This window comes from Stylophora pistillata, chromosome 8 (genome assembly GCF_964205215.1).
Source record: "Stylophora pistillata chromosome 8, jaStyPist1.2, whole genome shotgun sequence".
Lineage (NCBI taxonomy): Eukaryota > Metazoa > Cnidaria > Anthozoa > Scleractinia > Pocilloporidae > Stylophora > Stylophora pistillata.
The window spans coordinates 33,087,557-33,106,907 of NC_142526.1; the positions used below are offsets into that span (position 1 = coordinate 33,087,557).

At 39.7% G+C, this 19,351-nt stretch overlaps 1 protein-coding gene across 2 annotated transcripts; it reads right to left on the reverse strand.

Annotated features, from left to right (window-relative positions):
• Positions 1 to 9,088: 9,088 nt before the first annotated feature.
• LOC111325865 (patched domain-containing protein 3-like) lies at positions 9,089 to 19,328 on the reverse strand. Of its 2 annotated transcripts, XM_088730263.1 has the most exons (6): positions 19,198 to 19,328; positions 18,870 to 18,961; positions 13,088 to 14,311; positions 11,534 to 12,678; positions 10,566 to 11,159; positions 9,089 to 10,179 (listed from the first exon to the last, which is right to left on the reverse strand). In XM_088730263.1, the coding sequence occupies exons 2-5, from the start codon at positions 18,920 to 18,922 to the stop codon at positions 10,576 to 10,578; spliced, it is 3,006 nt and encodes a 1,001-aa protein (XP_088586389.1). In that variant the 5' UTR covers positions 18,923 to 18,961; positions 19,198 to 19,328; the 3' UTR covers positions 9,089 to 10,179; positions 10,566 to 10,575. The 2 variants fall into 2 exon arrangements, with proteins under 2 accessions (XP_088586389.1, XP_088586388.1); XM_088730262.1 differs by lacking the exons at positions 18,870 to 18,961; positions 19,198 to 19,328 and having other exon boundaries at positions 13,088 to 14,528.
• Positions 19,329 to 19,351: the final 23 nt, after the last annotated feature.

The following is a 19,351-nucleotide window of genomic DNA, read 5'->3' on the forward strand; positions in this document are numbered from 1 at the left end:
ATATATCAACAAAGTTGAAATGGTAAATTGGCCACCGTAATGATTACAAAAGCTGACATTTCGAGCGTTAGCCCTTCGTCGGAGCGAATTCCTCAGGCTAGCTTCACTGCGATGACGAGAGATAGCCATTATGTGCCGCGATGGAACTTGCGCGTTGGACCACAGTGTGATTGCAGTGGCTCTGACACTATGGTTAGTGTAGATTCTGGAAAGAGACGCTAGTTTAGAAATTTCTTTCACTATTCCTTCAATTTTGTTGAGCCCCAGAGGCTAGTTTTTGTACCAAACTTTAACTTAAGATTTCACGGCTCGCTTTGGGTACTGAAAAAGTGCTTCGCAGGCAGGATTTAACTTCTGGATGGGTCAAGCTCTTTGTTGCTCATTTCGTGGAGGTTCTTGGCAACTTTTCTTTCACTATACCAAGCTATTAAAAAACGGCAACGAAAAAAAAAAGATTTTTATTTGTATTTTGGTGTTCATTTTCTAGAGAAAGTTATAGTTGTTGGTTAGAAACGTGTGTGTGCTAGCCAGTTTCAAAATCGTCCACTTTCCTTGATTGTTTTTCTTTTTTTGGAAAGAAAGTTTAGCAAATGTGCGTCCTCTCTATTCGAGGTTTTCATATGATATTTATTATAGTTTTGCAACGAAAAAACTCACCTTCAAAAACTCGGATAGCCCATTTGGTGGATTGTTTGATTTTCTTTGTTTCTGCTCTTACAATTGTCTCGTCCATTGCGGCACTTGACATGTTTTCAAATCTTTGCCTGTTTAAATTGCCGCCGCGCTTATTGTTTTCGTAATTAACTTTGTTGGAAACCTCACTTTCAGTTAAAGGGTAGGTCGCATTGTCATTGACAGTATCCTCTAAATGGATCGACGCTACAAGGCTGCAAATAACTAACGGGCAGTCGCCGGCCACGTTGTCCGGTCAAACATGCTTTTGCTCGGACACTACCCGTTTTTTGGCCGGTCAAATTTGAACGATCGGAACTCTTGCGATAGTGAACCTAGATTGCATAGTAATCCTTTTACAACTAAAAACACCTGAATCCAAGTCTGTCTGGCAATAAAAATTACAAGTTAATAATTTTACTACTCTTTACTGCAGAAGCAGCCTCGCATTGAGTACGTGGAACGGTTACGCAAGATACAACCGCAATTGTCCGTTTTACTTTACATCTGGCAAAATCACTTATAATTAAAGGCTGATAGTTTCGAAAGAAACTGTTTGGGGCTGCGTCGGTGGGAGTAACGAAATAATTTGGATATATCAACAAAGTTGAAATGGTAAATTGGCCACCGTAATGATTACAAAAGCTGACGTTTCGAGCGTTAGCCCTTCGTCGGAGCGAATAGAGGAATTGTGGGTTGTGTGTGCTTTTAAAGGCAGAAAATGGAGCTACGTTATTGGTGGGTGCATGGCAACGAGAAAAACATGAATAAATTAGTGGAATGAAAAGCGTTCATTGATCCCTGTGACTAGGTGACCGATTCCGAGAACACCTTCGAGACGTGGAAAGGAATGACAAGGACACATTGAAACCAGTCGCTAGACATTTTAATTTACCTAATCATTCTAAGCAACATATGGCAATCTGCGGTCTTTCCTTGCACTTAGGTGGCACGGAAAGCCGTAAAAATCTTGAAAAAAGCTCATCTTTCAAACCGGCAGTCTAAATCCCACAGGGATCAATGAACGCTTTCCATTCCACTAATTTATTCATGTTTTTCTCGTTGCCATGCACCCACCAATAACGTAGCTCCATTTTCTGCCTTTAAAAGCACACACAACCCACAATTCCTCTATTCGCTCCGACGAAGGGCTAACGCTCGAATCGTCAGCTTTTGTAATCATTACGGTGGCCAATTTACCATTTCAACTTTGTTGATATATCCAAATCACTTATAATTAGATATTACACTTTGGCGACAGGACTTGATGACATCGTGGAAATTTGCGACTTCCGGGAATTTCTCGACCACTAATTTGTCCACTTTTATATTGGTTTATTTGTTTTCTTTCGGAAACTTGATTGTTGTCCCTTGTGATTATCAAACAGTTAAAAATTAAAATTTCTTTGAACGAGTCGGTAAAGGACCGGATAAGATGTCCGGCAATCCAAGGATTTGTCCGGTCAGTACCCAATTTTGACCGGACATTGTCCGTTGACCGGCCGTTATTTGCAGCCCTGTGCTAACAGCTCGTTTTCTCTTTCGTCTTCTAGGTCGTAGAGGACTTCTGGGTCGAATAAAAACCCAAGAGAAAAATTCGGCATTTGGTCGGCCATGTTACAAATTGGCAGATGGCGTGACAGCTTCAACTCCACGTTCTATTTAACAATTATTCCACGAGCGCGTGTTGGATATGAGATGATAGATAGCCAACGAGGCGCGTAGCCTCTCAGACATGCGCAGATTACATTACTTTGTAACACTGCTGGAGAAAAGGAACGCGTGCTCGTGCCGTGAGTTGTTTACCAAAATTACAGATTTTCGTGATAGGGATGAAAAACGTCGGTGCATGCGTGGCACGAGCATTTTGATTTGGTCCGTGGTCGGCGAGTTGTTCGATCGTCTGATCAACGAAATGTCAGCGCAATTTAAACTATGTATTCGTGGATATATTTTGCCTTTCAGACTGGAATGTAAGGACGCTATTTGAAATCAAATTCTGTAAACTGAACTCGTCGACAACTTGAACGTATTATTTTTGGGAAATGTTCATTTGCTTGCTCAAGAGCCAACTTTCAGAACTCGGTAAGGAAACATTGCAAGCTTAATTTCCTTGAGTATAATTTACCTCCATTTTAGATAATAAGCTAAGATTCAAATTGATAGAGGGTAAATAATGGCATGCTTTGGTAATAAATGTGAATCTCGAAGAAAAATGGAACTTTTTATCAAGGCGAAGCGAAAGCACACCCATCCTACACGGTGTTACATGAACAATTGCAAATCAAAAACGCTGCAAAATATCGCGTTACCCATGCATATCGCTCTCACTGGAACTTAACATTCGTTACAGTCCTAAGAGTGTATTGAAAATTAGTTTTTTCTATATGGTATGAGAGGAGCCCCTATGAATGCTGCCACTCAGCAAAAGCCACATGAAATCCATTGTTCTCCTGGATGTGATATCAAAAAGAAAATTTTCTGGGAAAGTTGGAATAAGTATAATAATCAGATACAATGAAATATATGAGGTTCATACATTTTTGAACTGCGGTATTAGATACATATGATGCATGATCCTCGCAGTAGATAGCGCTATTTAAGCAATAGCGAAAATCAGACCTGAAAAAAATCACGCCTGTACGGTACTCGAACCACTGACCTCTTCGATACTAGTGCAGCGCTCTACCAATTGAGCTAACAAGCCAACTGGGAGCAGGCCGTTAAGTTGATTCGTAATAAACCCGTGAAAGTGATAAATCAGATTCAATGAAATATATGAAGTTCATACATTTTTAAACTGCGGTATTAGATACATGTGATGCATGATCCTCGCAGTAGATAGCGCTATTTAAGCAATAGCGAAAATCAGACCTGAAAAAAATCAGGCCTGTACGGGACTCGAACCACTGACCTCTGCGATACTAGTGCAGCGCTCTACCAATTGAGCTAACAAGCCAACTGGGAGCAGGCCGTTAAGTTGATTCGTAATAAACCCGTGAAAGTGATAAATCAGATACAATGAAATATATGAAGTTCATACATTTTTGAACTGCGGTATTAGATACATATGATGCATGATCCTCGCAGTAGATAGCGCTATTTAAGCAATAGCGAAAATTAACGGCCTGCTCCCAGTTGGCTTGTTAGCTCAATTGGTAGAGCGCTGCACTAGTATCGCAGAGGTCAGTGGTTCGAGTCCCGTACAGGCCTGATTTTTTTCAGGTCTGATTTTCGCTATTGCTTAAATAGCGCTATCTACTGCGAGGATCATGTATCATATGTAAGTATAATAATGTTGAAACTCAAATGAAAACAGAAGCTGGAGTTGCTTCAGGATTAATGCAGACAGGGAGTTCAGGACAAATAGTTGTATGGTCGATGATTATTGTTCAGTGCTTTAGGGCCTTGCAGAGGTTGTTGCACGCCAAAGGTTTGAGGAGTTTTGTGATTGAATCATAGATCCTGTTGCCTAGTAAGATTACTCCCGCTTGTTAGATATGAGTTACATTTGACTAATTTCAATCGTCACCTTTTCATAATTTCATTACTTGTAAAAGGAACATCCAATTGAAAAAGGACGTGTTGAGGCTCCAAATTCAGCTAAAAAAGTGTCAAAACAAACTTATATCTACTGGAAAAAAAGAAAAACAAGTCAGCAACAAGCTAAGGGGGAAAAGATCTGCTTCCTCACAACTAGAAAAGGAATTGCAGGGGAACAATGAACTTGTCAAAAAGGGATATTCCCTTGTGGAGACATTTGCACATGGTAACAATGGATAAAACCAAAGAACTTTGATGTTTATGGCTTGTGTCAGATACATGCAACCGGCATCTTTGTTCTCTTATCAAAAGACACCTGTAGCATTACATCAGATTTTCCATATTTTGTTTGATTGTAGCCCCGCCCAACAAACTCTTTTGTCTCCCGAAGTACACTTTCTGACTGGAATGTTCTCTTAGTTGAAGCAGACAAACTAATTTTACGGAAGCGCTTGTCAAACTCTAAGTACGATTCTCATCTCTGGAGCGATGACTACCACAAAGAAGGAGAAGAGAGGCACATAGTGGGTGTTCACACCTGGTGCCCTACAGAGAGCAAGCCTTGAGCTTATGTCCTGGCAAACAGTCTTACAACAAGAGGGTCCGGAAAACACCAGTCTGATGTGGATTATCACGTTGTGAAAAATGAATATGACATTACCAATGTTTCAGAGTTGGTTGGGGACAATGCCTCTACCCAAAAGGGAAAAGTAAATGGTCTCTTAGCAAACAACACCACAATTTTTGGAAAGGAAATGTTTTTTGTAGGATGCTACCCACATGTACTAAACATCATGCTGAGAAGAATGTGCCAGGCTGGGTTTGGAGCAAAGGGTGACATGAGTAACCCCAATGTTTTACAATTACTATATAAAATATCTTGGCTCCATCATGAGCGTCCAAGCCAATACGAAGTTATCAAGTTTTTGTTTGAATTCCTTGACAAGTTTATCATCCCATCTCTGAACACAACGGTGTTCAACGCTAGTGATGCAGAACTTGGTTTTTCCGTTGGTTACCTAGCACGGTTATGGCCAGCAAATGTTTTGAAGCACCACGAAACTTTAAGTGAAATGTTGAGGTCTCCGTCAGAACATTTTCCTTTAACATCACAACAGGTAAAGATGTCATTGAAAGACCCAGCAGCTATTGAACATTTTCACAAACAGGTGCAGAGGCCAATGTTACAAGATGCAATTAAAGGATGTTTACCCTAAAGCTTGGATAGAAAAGAAAGTAAACATTCACTTACCGGATATGAGTCAGTCACTAAAAGCTGATGGTCGCAAACTTAAACTTCACAGGAAGGCTTCTGCCAATGGAACATCTGCACTGTAGGGACAAATGTCATTCAGCCCAACAGTAATTGTGGGAGTTACCAGTACACCTGATGGACAAGTTCCAAGACTCATGCAGCTAGCAACGCTTAAGGTGTGGAACTATGGGGAGGAGCTACCAATTTATGATCTACCAAGAGAATGCAAGTTGTGTCTACAAAACCTTCCAAATGTCTTCCAACCTCCAACTACTTGTCTTTCCAGGTCCCACATGACTGTACATATTATGCCATTGCCTACACATGAAGAATAAAGTAGTCATAGGTAGGGCTCGAAATAAAAAAAAATTTCAAGTTGCCTTTTGGCGACTATCAGAGAAAAAATGGTCGCCAAGTGCAAAAATGCAGTCGCCAGATAGTACAAGAACAGAAACCAGATTAGAGCCTTATTCAATTGGCGTTTTTGTTCGGCTTCTGGTGGATTGTAGCAGCGATTGTGGGGTAGACCGAAATACTCGATCTTGAATGACTTAAAACATGAAAACACAAAAGAAGAAACTCCGAAAGACTTTTGCATGACAATCTTACCTTAAGCAGTAAGCGAAAAAAGTAAGAAGAACATTTCAGGGCTACTTTAGCAAGGAAAATATGTCACATCGCATGCAAGAAATTGTACGATACGAAGGCATCAAACATTTATCAAGCATAGCAGATAGGCATTTAGTACCAGACCTCCTGTTCTCAACGGATTAATTTTACATTGAGAAGCTTTGGAACAAAATATTGCGCCCACGATCACCACTGTAATATATCGTCTCGGAAGACGCAATTTGAAAGCCATTTCAAGTTTTAGCTTCAAGGTAAACAGACTTAATTTGCATTTCCTTTGGCAGAAAAGCAGAAACAGAAACAAGACTTAAGAAATTTTTCTGATCTACAATCTTTTATTCATCAGAGGAAGTTAGTTTAGTCGCCAAAGTGGCGACTAAACTCGAACTTTTAGTCACCAAGTTAAAAGCTTTAGTTGCAGTGGCGACCGTATCGGTCGCAATTTCGAGCCCTGATAGGGGTGGCTTAGTAATTTTTAAACATTTTAGATTTGTACATAAGAACTGATTTCACTGACCCACACTGCATGAAGTAAATGTATCTCAACATGAATACATTTTTACACACAGAGACACATCTAATAATTAATAAATGTTTCAATGCAGCATGTTAGAACTCACCTGATAAAAGCATGAACTTGTATTTTAGTTAAGTGAACAGAGCTCAATATTTTAGTGTCTATAGCATGTTAGCTTTGCAATATTGTCACTGGTTTTACAGAGTATAAGTAAAGTGCATGGAGCCAAAGCTGAGACATGCATTTATAATCATGTTGTATTGGATCTTGACTTAAATGAGTTGAACATTACATTCAAAATGAACAGTAGGTAAATGAAGCTGTAACATATCTGATTTTAAATTGTTATGCATGACTGTAGCTTGGTGGAATATTAAACAAGCATTGAAAATTATATCATTATAATGTTGCACATGTATAATTTAACATATCATTAGCAGTAGGTAACTTTTAATGTGATAAGTACATGACTTGTGCTTAGGTGTTCTTGTACATTAAGTGGACCATTTTGAACCGGAAGGGAAAAGCTAAGTGATGCAACCAATGTTATGTTGCACACAGTTAGTGTACAAGTATAACAGTAATAAATTGGATTTAAACACTGGAACTGTTAAAAATGTGCCAAGCTCATTATCCTGTCTTTCCTTATTCCGTGTAAAAGATAAGTAGTACAAATCTGACCCGTAATGAATCCTCTCTCCCCTTTAAAGGTTTTTCTTCTACTATTAAATATCTACACCAATGAAATTTTTTTCCACAGACAGGCAACTTGTCATAGCTTTTATACCTGGACCAACACAAATTATAGAATATGCAGTGTGGTCAAAAAAGAATCAATGTTATTGGTCGATCCTCCACATTCAAAGCGCCCAAAAGAAATAAGCATTGATTTAACAATCGATATCAGCCAAACATCAACAATAGTACCAACAAGTACCCGAGAAGTAATTGGTAAACTGCTCTTGGTTCCTGTTGACGAATAAACTGGAGTTCACTCTCGATCTCAGGTGGGCGATATTGAATATAAGCTAATTGACCCATTACCACCAAAACCCCCCTAAGATAGGGTCAAGATAACCTAATTTATAATCTTACCTCGAGCATCGTGCGCTTGCTTTACTCAGTCGATATATTTCATTCCGGCCCTCCATGACATCTCGAGCGCGCGTCAAATACATGAAAATAACTTTCACACGAACAACAGTGGACTTCAAACCTCAAATTCCCTTGAAGCTTCGATGCCAATTCTTGAACTTGTCCGTTTCGAAATTCCAAATAATACACACCAGGCGCAATGAATGAAAAAAAAAGTACGAAAAAAGAGCATTTCTGCCACTAAGTCGATGAAAAGGAAAAAAATAAAACGGTAGAATCCTTAAGTCCGTAGCATTTATCGCGGTTTAAGTATTAAACTACCCCAGACTTTGTGTTTTGATAAGATATTCAACGGTAAAGTTTTAAAAGCGTAGACGGGCGGGGTAAACACAAGACGGGGCGTCATCTGCGCATGTCTGAAATTTTCCTCAACTCACGTGCGTATGTTGGTTCGTGAGGCCAAAATTTTCACGCATCGCAAATGTCCTTCCGTTGAATTTTCTATTTCTTTTTTCTGACGATTCCTTTCAACGTGATTGTCATATTGGAACAATAAAAAGGGGTCACCGGACCTGTTTTATGCAATAGCTTTCTTGAGTTTAGCAATTTCTTCGAGCGTTCTCGCGCATTTAAAAATCCGAATTCTATAAGATGCACATTTGCTCATTATCTGTTATAGCTGCCGCTGACTATCGCGTGTGTTCGCGCGAGCATTTACGATCTGATGTACATAGACGTTTACTGCTTTGGAAGCCGTCAAAGACAGACTCCCGGGCTCATCTTAAAGGACCTACTCACAACTTCTGGCTATATTATATTACTTTCCTTGAAGTTTCACTGTCTTCTTCCGCTTCAGGCAGATTATCCTTCACTTGAGTTCTCCTTTTTTCGCCGTCGCAAGATTTCATATCGGTTGGATATTTCGTTTAGATTTAAAGCAACCTTTATGTCTCCGAGAATCGTCTTCTTTATCTTCGTTTCTGTCTCCTGCATACGCAGTGGCCGTTCAACACATCAAATACACGCTGTTAGGTAAATTTCTTACAAAAGTAGAAAGAAGCCTCGCGCCGCCATCTTTGTTTTGAATTTCGTCTTTAATTAAATCTCGCACTTCTCTCGCACGTTTCTCTCGCGCGTGACACAAGAGTGACCTGTTCCCCGCGCGAGGAAACTAGTACCAGCCACCTTTACGAAATGACACTTACTTTCGGATAGCCAATGATTATATATTTCAACCCTGTAAAAGTGTTCAACCGGCCTTAGTCAGTCTTTTTGTTGTATTCTTTCAAAGTTACAAACCATCAAAAAGATGAAAACTGTTACGAGCCACCTTTTAAAACTCATCTTGCCGCGGTAATAAATACAAAGAGACTGTAAAATTTTTCCAATCGTTTTTATTAACAGCTTGTAGTACACTTATTTCTAAAGCTACCTCAAATATGTACATTTTTCAATATGAAAACGATCGTAGCTATCGATTGAGAAATGTATCACTTCTCATGGGGATGGTACATTGGTACTAACAAATAGTTCTCTAAAGGCCAACTTATCAACAATCTACAGCGTATTTGGCTGATAATTCAAGGCAGTTTGCACTATGCACTTTGTACACAATATTTCGACACAGACAGCTTTAAACTGAGGCCCTTTTGCACAAAGTTCCTTTCCTTTGGGTTCACTAGGAAAGTTTCACGAAGTGCACCTCAGTAGTTTTGTCAAAATTTTGGAACACGTCCAGTTAAAAATTTGAAACTTAGAGCTAATTTAACGTGTGTAAGTCGAGAAAGCTTTTCCATTATGATTGCACAGTTCCTGATATTTCTAAAAGCAATGTTTCACTGAAAAACAGGTTACAGCAGGTTTCAGCTCAGATCTACAGTCACCGAAACATGCAAGTATGATAAATATGCAGACCAAATCCACTTAATGAATAAACAAATTTCCTAGTACAATTACATGGCCTGATAAACAAATGGTTCATGTCAATTGTGCTATCCTTTTTTTCTGTTACCCTTAAGCAAGTTAAGCAACCACAACCACAAGGCTAACGAAAACGGCTATCAAAAAGTTATCTTACATCTTTCGAGTTTCACGAATTAGTAGGTAAGGTTGTTCGTCAGGAATCTCGTTATTTGAACTAGAGAACGTATTGCATTTTTGCGAAAGTTTCATCTGGGAGCGAATTTTTTAAGTTCTCATTTTAGGCTTTACCGTGGTCGACTAGGAAATTAGCAACTACATTTTTTTCACCCCCTTTTTGTTTCTTGCCGTCGTGGTTGCTTCTAGCCAGTTAACGATATATTTAGCATCAAGATTCGGGTAGACTTGATGATTTAACAGAGCCTCGTTTTATATTTATTTTGTATTAAGAAGAAATAAATCATTTTCATCAGATTAACTGCTTTGTCAACAATTAACTCACACATGTTGATCCCAATGACTGCTGACAAGTAGGCACACGAACTTGCTAAAGAAAAAAACCAAACAACAACAATGAACAAACAAAATAAGGTTTGCATGTTGCTACGATTAATTCTGCTCTTAAGATGGAAAAACTGTTGTGTGCGTAGTATGTCTCTCACTGTCTTCTGTTTACAGCGATGTCATTTGATGATTTATTCATTTTGAAGGAAATCGTCGAATTTATAATTTTTGGACGGTCAGAAGCTCTTCACAGACTTGTTTGTCTTTATGTAAGTTAGGGTGATCCAAAATGGTTTCATCCAATCTTTTTCTTCAATTATTTGACGGACAATCCAAATCGGGCTTCGGTCATCAAGTATTTTAGATTTCCTAACGCAAGACAAAACTACTATGCTCAGCCTGGTTGAATGGAATGATTATCAAACTAACCTGCATGTCACTAAAGCACCGTTATAAATTCCAGCTTAGGTGTATCTTCTTTACGAGCTTCATCGTCGTGGCCCACTAGTTCTTCTACACCACAAGCTTGCTCTTCTCCTTTTCCAGCAACTCGAAGTGTATTTGCGTTCAGCTGCTTGACCTCACCTTCAGCCTTCATCTTCTTAGTGTCGTCTTCATCGTTATCGATCACCATGTTTTGGATTCCTATCTCGGCAAAATCCGTCTCTATTTGCTGGTTGGCTGGCTTTTCATTGCTTGGGTTCTCAGCTTTTTCTTTGGAGTTTGAGTGTTGTGGCGACTGAAATGATTTATCCACGGAAGGTTTCACCTCTTCCAAGAAAACATTTGTTTTGGTAATGTTATCGGTCATGTCTTTACTTACGGATTTTCGACTGGTGTCTCTAACTGAGGGAGGTCTGATAAAAGCGGGTCTCCAGCACAGCAAAGACAGGTAAACAGGCATGATGCACAAGCCATGAAGAAGCCCGAGTATGACTATGCCAAAGAACATTCTGAAGAAAATTCGGAATATCTCGGATGCAGCAAACGCAAGTACAACCATGCCAAGGAACGTACTGACTCCTGAAGCATATTTAGAAGCAAAGATTAGGGGAACTCACAACGGACACACTACTGCTAACTATAAGCGATGGAAATAATACAGGGGAGAAAAAAAAACACGGCCTAAGAATGTTCTTTGGATAAAACTAAGAACCCGTCTTTAAAGATTAGAGTAAGGGTCAGGTTACAGTGACTTTTAACCCAACTTTACTCCTGAAACATCACAGGAGTACACTGCAAACATATGCTGGTTAGGTCTTCGTGTGTAAAGCTGAGGATTTTGTCAGTAATCGAGCGCAGGTTGCTTTCACTTTTTGGTCACAATCTCCATATGTTGGGAAATGCTTACTTTTCTCGTCAGTGTGTTACAATGAAACCTTTAGCTCCTTACTTACCTCCCATGAAAACACTTGCACCCAACGTACTCAGAGCATCCACAACTCGCTCATCGGCTGTTACTTTGCTTGACGTGATGTATGCATGGGCGATGTGTGCACTGTAGTCAACTGCAAATCCGATGGCCATTACCAGGTTGATCATGGAAACAGAGTTCAGAGACACATCCCAGATTACCATTAAACCAAATAACTCGCAAACCAGCGCTGCGAAGTTAAGTACCACCACGAACGTCACGGTACAATCTATCAAAAAGGGGCTTGTGACAATTACCACCGTTAAGCCGGCGATTATCAGGTTTCTTAGGGTTTCACGTGACGTAATTGCGTACTGCTCAAAGAATATGAAGGATCGAGTGATTGGAAAGGCATTCAGTTTGGACTTCTTTGTTATGTCTTCACGGAGTGTGAGCATAGCGTTTTTCTGGAAGGTGGAGCTGCCAGAATCCTTCATATGGCCTATTACACGAGAAGCTTCTATTTTGGTCTCATCCTCGGATAACTTCACGTCCTGTGTGTAATACGAGAACTCAGGAATACGAAGGAATGTTTTCAATTCTCGTAGGAAACCTGGGCCAGTAATGTTTCTCTTCGTCTTCTTAGCATACTGGCCAAATGCATCCATCCAGGATAGCGATTGGTTCTTGTAATATTCATTTTCCTTGAATATGTTCGTGAAATCCTTGATTTCGTTCTGCGTGGACCTCAATTGGTAATCAACCTCACCCGTCTGCACGATACTCACTCCAATGGACAGCTCAAAGTACTTTTCTTGAGCTGTCAGAAACTGCCTCAAGTAGGAATCATCTCTGGCCAGTACACGTCTATCAAACGACTCATCCACCTGAGTGACTCCGTATATTCCAGCACCAAGCAGTGACAGAGAGAAGAGTATAACCACAACTTTTGTAACTGGAATGGTCAAGAAGCTGCCCCAGTATTTCATAACTTTATTTGAAGTTTGGGGAAGAGGCTCATCCCATGCTGGTTTATTCTCTTTTGGCCGTGGTGCCAGGCAGAATGGGAGGAAATCTCGGCGGCCAGATTTAATTCTTCTTACATCGTATGTCATAAGGGCCACAAAAAATGTGACAACCATCAGGAAGGAGAACGTCACTGTCAAGGCGGCATAAATACAGAAATACCTGAGGAAAGAAAGTAATTAAGTTGTAATGTAGACAATTTAATTGAAAAAATCTACAACATTAGAAAATTTATTAGTGGCTGATGAAACTTGAGTATTTGAAAGCTAATTAAATGACATTTCACGTCACCATTTGCGCTTACAGCTCAATCAAGCAGGGGAAAAAAGATATCCCAATGAACTGTGACCATTTTTATCAGAAAATTAATTCAGCGGCTCCTGCCACAGCTCGACATCTCATTTAAACGGTTGACAGCTGAAATTAAAAGATAAAAGGTGCAGGTCACTTAGTAGATCCTCAAAACTTTCAGCTCCTTTAAAAACTAACGCCAGTGCTAAATACCTCATGATTATTTCTTCACCTTCCCAAACTGGAGAAGCTCTGCTGGATGTCAATTTAAGCAGCTTACCTTATAGCTGGAAATGAGGTAGATGTGCTGACTGCGAACGCCACCAAATCAGTCATTGTTGTCATGGTAACTGTTGCACCAGAATGCTTCATAACCGCTTTGATCTTTTCAATCGTTGACAGGTCACGTGGCTGCCGATCAAGCTCGTCGACCATGATGAACATGTCGTCGATGCCGATTCCAAGAACCAAGAAAGGCAGCACCCCAACTAAACTGACAAATGGTACACGGAGCCACATACCAAGGCCGAGCCCGGACAAAATCCCTAGGGCAACTGCGATGACCCCTCCATTAGCAAGTAAAGCATGACCGGTCAACGGATTAAGGTACTTGCCCAGCATGAAGCAAGCAAAAGAGATCATGAAGGTGAATGTGATCGACACTAGTTTTACATCAGACCCGGTACTTGCACTTATAGCATCATCCAAGCTCCTTTCGCTTGAATAATGGACATCGAAGCATGAAAGATTATCCACTAACGAGCTTACTTTGTCAATGAAAGCCTTCTCCCAATTTAGAATCTTGTCACTCGCATCATCGTCCTTCGGATCACGAAGGAGATAAATCATTTGCAAGGCTTTGGCGTCAGTAATTCTTCCATGTTTTCGAGTGGCCTTGCCAAACATTCGGTTAAAGTTCAACCAGAATGGGCGTCCATTGCGCATGAGTAAACTTGTGTCGTTATAGGCTTTACCCAGTTCCCGTTGGACTTCATGTATGTCCTTTCCGCTCAATTTGCTTTCATTGAACTGCAAGAATTCTAGGGGATTAATCATCGCGCACCCTTCTGGCGACCTGGATTTGTTTCCCAACAATGTGACACAGAGTTCTGTGAAAGATTTCAACTCCATGACTGCATTGTGAGCCCTAAAGGCTTGCTTCAAACACTCTGGGGAAAGAACATTTGGATTACTAGGGGAGGCCGCCAGTAAGATGATTTCTTCTCGAAAGTTGACACGGAAGTATTTCTCGGCAGTTTCCAAGTCATCTATTGCCTTGCTGTTTTGAGGGATGAACAATTTTACGGTTCTGTTTTCTGAATTGAACCAAACAAAGCCCACAGAACAAACACTGACAAGCATGAGACACAACTGGATGGTGATCAGTGGATGTTTGGCGATTCCTGCACTATACCAACCAAAGAAGCGTTCCATAAAACGCAAGTACCATTTGCAGAACCAGGACCACAAGAGACATGGGAGAAATCGGCGTGAATAACAGGGTCTACAAAAAATACACATTGAAACTGAATTTACATATAGCTTTTCATTAGGTCTGATTTGGGACATTAAATTTGAAAAGACATAATTTCGCCACTATTTAAAAGGCTCATGATTCATACAGATACAAAACTGCTCTTGGAGCTCGATAAAAGTTATAAAAAGTGATCCAAACATAGACACGAGGCAGCCACCTTTTAGGTCTGATCAGCGATTGACAACATTCATCGGTCGATCCTTTCTCTTACAGTTTTTGTGCCAGTCGAATGTCGCTGAACGACCAAAAATTAGGAACAGCACAGATTATTACAACCCTAACCTGCTTTGTTGTTTTAGTAGAGGAGCCTCGGCTTCAGCGACGAGAATTGTTTCTGAGCACTTAAATAACGGCTTTAACATCTGCCGAACGAAATGGAAGATACGTATAAAGTACTTTGTGCTCGTTTTTTCTGTTAGATTCTCCTGAAGGCCCGAAAGTTGGCTCCATGTGTGTAGGTTTTTGCCCAAGCGCGGTAACTGTTTGGCAAACTATGCGCGAGTTTTGCTTTTAGGCAAAAAGAATAAAAGACAGATTAAAAAAAACACATTCCCGAAAGAAGTAAAAACGAATTAAACCAAGTAATGAAATGTTTAGTTTAAAGGACGCGAGCTACTGACAAATACCTAAAAATCATGGTAGAGTCTTTCTCCACATTTGCCGTCTCATAGAATCCTTTGCTTAAATTATTTTCTTCGATTTCTGTCATAATTTCTTCGGTTCTTTTAAATGTACCTATACATATCCAATTATATTTTGCCGCACATCCCGTTCATCGAAATATTCCTGTATCCTTCTGAAAAGCATTCTCTGGGCTGATTTTTATTTAGGTAACAGCAAAACGGGAAGCTTTAAGTTTTGAAAAATAGCGCACACGCACTATTTCCTTTGTCAAAATAAACCAGCCGATAGTATTGTCTGACAAAATATTGAACCTGTTGGTAGACAGGCAAACAAAAGCGACTGATCGACCGGAATTTTAAAACGAATAAATCTCGAGCTTCCTTTCTATTCACGAGTGAAGCCAAACACGTACTCGAATCGGAACATATACAAAATCGCCGCTTTAGTAGTTTTCTTTATCAAACATTATCAGAACTATTCCATTCTGAAACATTCATTTCATCCTGAATTTGTTATCACTGAGAGCAGAGGGGAAGAACATCACGTCGCACTATCTTTCCACTGAGTCACATTCACCTCGAGCATTACTGAGATTGATAGGTTTGCAAGCATTACTATTTGAATCTGTTTTAGATCTTGGGAGATTGAAGCGATCCGAATTATTTTTTGTAATCAAAATAAGTCAAGAGTTTGCAGTTTGTACGTCCAAATGACATTAATTAAATTCTGAGCCCAAAACCATTTTGTTTAGCGTAATTGATGTGTTTTTTTTTATCACATAGGACGAGCAGAATACGATAGCAGTTGACTATGTAATCAGTAACTTTAAAATAATCGTAAGATGAAGTACACGGACGTAAACGTTGCAGTTATCTGAGTACTTAGTTAAACGTTTTCCCTTCAGAAAAGGCACTTTAATTGTTGCTTCGGATATGTTTTTCTGTTCAATCAAAAACAGCGAGCTTAGACGTTTACTAAGGTTTTTCACCCACTGGAGTACATCGTTTTCTTCCTCGCACAGATATGTCATCATTCACGGCAACAGCTGCTAATAGCGCTTTATACTATTACTAAAAATATATTTTGTTACGTGATAACCTATGAGACCCCCCGCACAGACTCAGACAAACATTGCGACCAGGTTAAGGAAATGTATGAGCGAGAGCTGTAAAATTAAAACAAAACGACGGAAAATTTCGTCAAAAAATGACTTGGCGTTCTAAAAGGAAGCGGCATGGTTGGTACCAAACACTGTTGTTGGGGTGAGTGTACGACAGACTCAAGATATGCAGATAAATGGCCAAAATCACTCAAAGAGTGAAAGGAATTAGGGAAGAAAGTATTCATTCCTTTCCCAAAACCTTCGCGAGACATGGCAAAGTGCAAGCGTTGGCTAGTGGATTGTTCGCGTGAGTTTTTTACAGAGAAAAACATAACAAGAAACACTTAATTTATTTTTGTGCTCTTCACTGGCCCGGCGAAAGAGGTCCAACTGCCGAATTTCCCGATCCACTGAAGGCAAATCTAAGACCAGCGCAAGTAAGTTGAGCACATGCTCCTAAGAGGAAAGCACCGAAAGAAAGAGAAAATTCAGCGTCAAAGAAACAGAAATTATTCAATGACAACTGCATGAACATTAACTACATAAACTACATGAATTGGCATTTAATAGAAACACAACCAGTATTGAGCGCAATATATAAAAATCCGCCGCTCGTATCTTACAAAAGAGGGCGATCGCTCAAAGAGATACTCGTGAGGGCCAAACTTTGAATAGGCTATTCTAAACACGCGCTGGGGAGTCGTGTAGGCCTGTCAACCCCCTTTTTACATTGTTTACATCAGAATTTTCTTGAAAAACTTTTGGCAGCAAACCATTTTCCATGATCGATTGCCGGATCAAGGGTGTGATAATTCTCTCATCTCACACAGTCTGTACAAGATCTTCTCGTTTACCGCTTAATTTTAAGCCCCTACATTTTAACCACCGTTTTAGCTGGTCTACAGTGTATTCTTCCGGTTCTCTTTCAAATTTGGAGCCAGAAACGCCGTCCTCTTCGGTCAGAACTGTAGGGGAATAAGCGAACTACTCGCCATTTCCCTTGTAGCTCTTAAAGAAGTGGAGATTGTTTGTCTGAGTCACGCGTGGGGTCTAAAATTTCATGACGTCATTAGTATAAAGCGCTATTGTCAAGCTATCTGCTCGTCTCTGATTGGATAATGGATGGAAATAACCCAATCAGAAAAGAGGATACGGGGAGCAGTTTCTAAACTGGGTATCGCTTTTCCAACTCATTGAATCCTTTGCTCAAATTATTTTATTCGCTTTCTTTCATCATTTCTTAGGTTCTTTTAAATATGCCTATGCATATCCAATTATATTTTGTCGCACATCGCATTCTTCGAAATATTCTTATATCCTTCTGAAAAGCATCCTCTGGAACATTTTTAATAAGCAAAAGCAGAACAGGAAGTTGCAAGTTTTGAAACATCATGCACACGCACCATATCCTTCATCAAAATAAACCAGCCGATTGGATTGTCTGGCAAAATATTCAACCTGCTGCGAAACAAGCGAGAAAAACTAACTAATGGATCGGGATTTCAAAGCGAAAGAATCCCTAACTTCCTCGTAATCATAGGTGAAGCCCTCACGTACTTGAATCGCAACATAAACAAAATCGCCGCTTGGTAGTTTTCTTTATTAAATATTAACAGAACTATTCCTTCCTGAAACATTCACCCCCATCCTGAATTTGATATCACTGAGGAACAAAGGAGAGGAAGTCACGTAGCACCATCGTTGGAGTCACGTTTACCCCAAGCATAAGATTTGCAAGTCGACAAGCATGATTATTTTCGTCTAGCTTTGATCTTGGGAGCTTGAGGCGATCCGAATTATTTGTTGTGACCCAAATGAGTTAAGAGTTTTGAGATTAAATCGTTAATAATTCTGGGTGCAAACCATTTATTACTTATTTTTTTTGTTTTTGGTTTTTAGTTTCTTTTATTTTGAAGCGAGTACATTATGTTATCGGCTGATTATCAGTAAATTTGAAATAATTATGAATAAGGTATGGACATGAAGTTTATTGACATAAAAGTTGCAATTATCCGCACGTTCTGAGACAAACTTTAGCCTTAAAGTTAACAGCCCTTCTATGATTGCTTTTCCTTACATTTACTTTCCTGTTCAATTGAAAACAGTTATCATAGACATTTTGCCGTAAGGTTCACACGTACAAAAATATTTTTCCTTCCTCGCACCAATACATATTCAATGATGCTACTGGCTATTAGATGTCATGCTGTCTGCTCTTCTTTGATTGGATGATAAATAGGAACAACCCAATCAGAAGAGAGTATACGGACAGTAGTTCCTGAACTGAGCATCGCTTTTCCAGCACATATGCTTGCATACACGAATAAAACGAACGTGTAGTACATAAGGGATACGGTCGACAATTGTTGAGAAATCTTTCGCAGTCGAGGATAGAGTGCTCAGGTTAGGAATAAGTGTACAATTGCCACAATGGCAATATTTCAGAGGCGAAACTCCTGTTATTTATTAACTATTCGCCGCTGAAAAAGGCACTCTGTCGACCTATTATTCGTTTTCATATATTTTCTCCCTCAGAGACTTTAAATCATCGTGTGGTGCCTAACTTGCAAATTTGTGCTTGAGTATTATGTCACACTGCGCGAGGCAACCACGCCAAGAAGCAAAATAATTCTCGCGCGCCAAGAAATAAAGTAATCCTCACAAGAAAATTCAGAACATTCGAACTTCCATTGTCGAACGAATAAAACGGGTGCTGTTAAGAAAATATTGGTGTTCCGCGCGATTAAAACAACGTTATCCTTTATAATCAATACTGGCTGCAGTGAAAACTCTACCCACCTTGATTGGTCTGATTCCTTCACTTGTTCGAGTTCTGGTTTGAGTTTGACCATGATTTTGAGAAAGTGACTTCAACACTAGTGCTAGACTTGCTGAAAATAAACTGATGAATCAGAATCCTCTGGTTTATATGCATTAGGTGCACGTGCCAAATGACAAAAGTACGCTTCAGCGCTAGACAAAGTAATTATGTTTAAATGATTTGCTTCCCCATTGCGACGTGACGGTGCTTTTTAAACGAATGGACAGCGATTCCGAGTAGAATATTGCCGAAAAATACAAGGAAAGTTATCGTTTTTAAGTTTTGCGATGCAGCTTTTCAGCTTACCTTTTTCAAAGCACCAAACGTAATGTAAAGGAAAAAGACTTCCTTCATCTGCGTTGGCACACGTTTTTGCAAAATAAAAATAACTTTAGAACGTGACGGATGTATTTTGTTTACATGGAAAGAACGGAAGTTTTGCATCGAAGTCGAGCAGTGT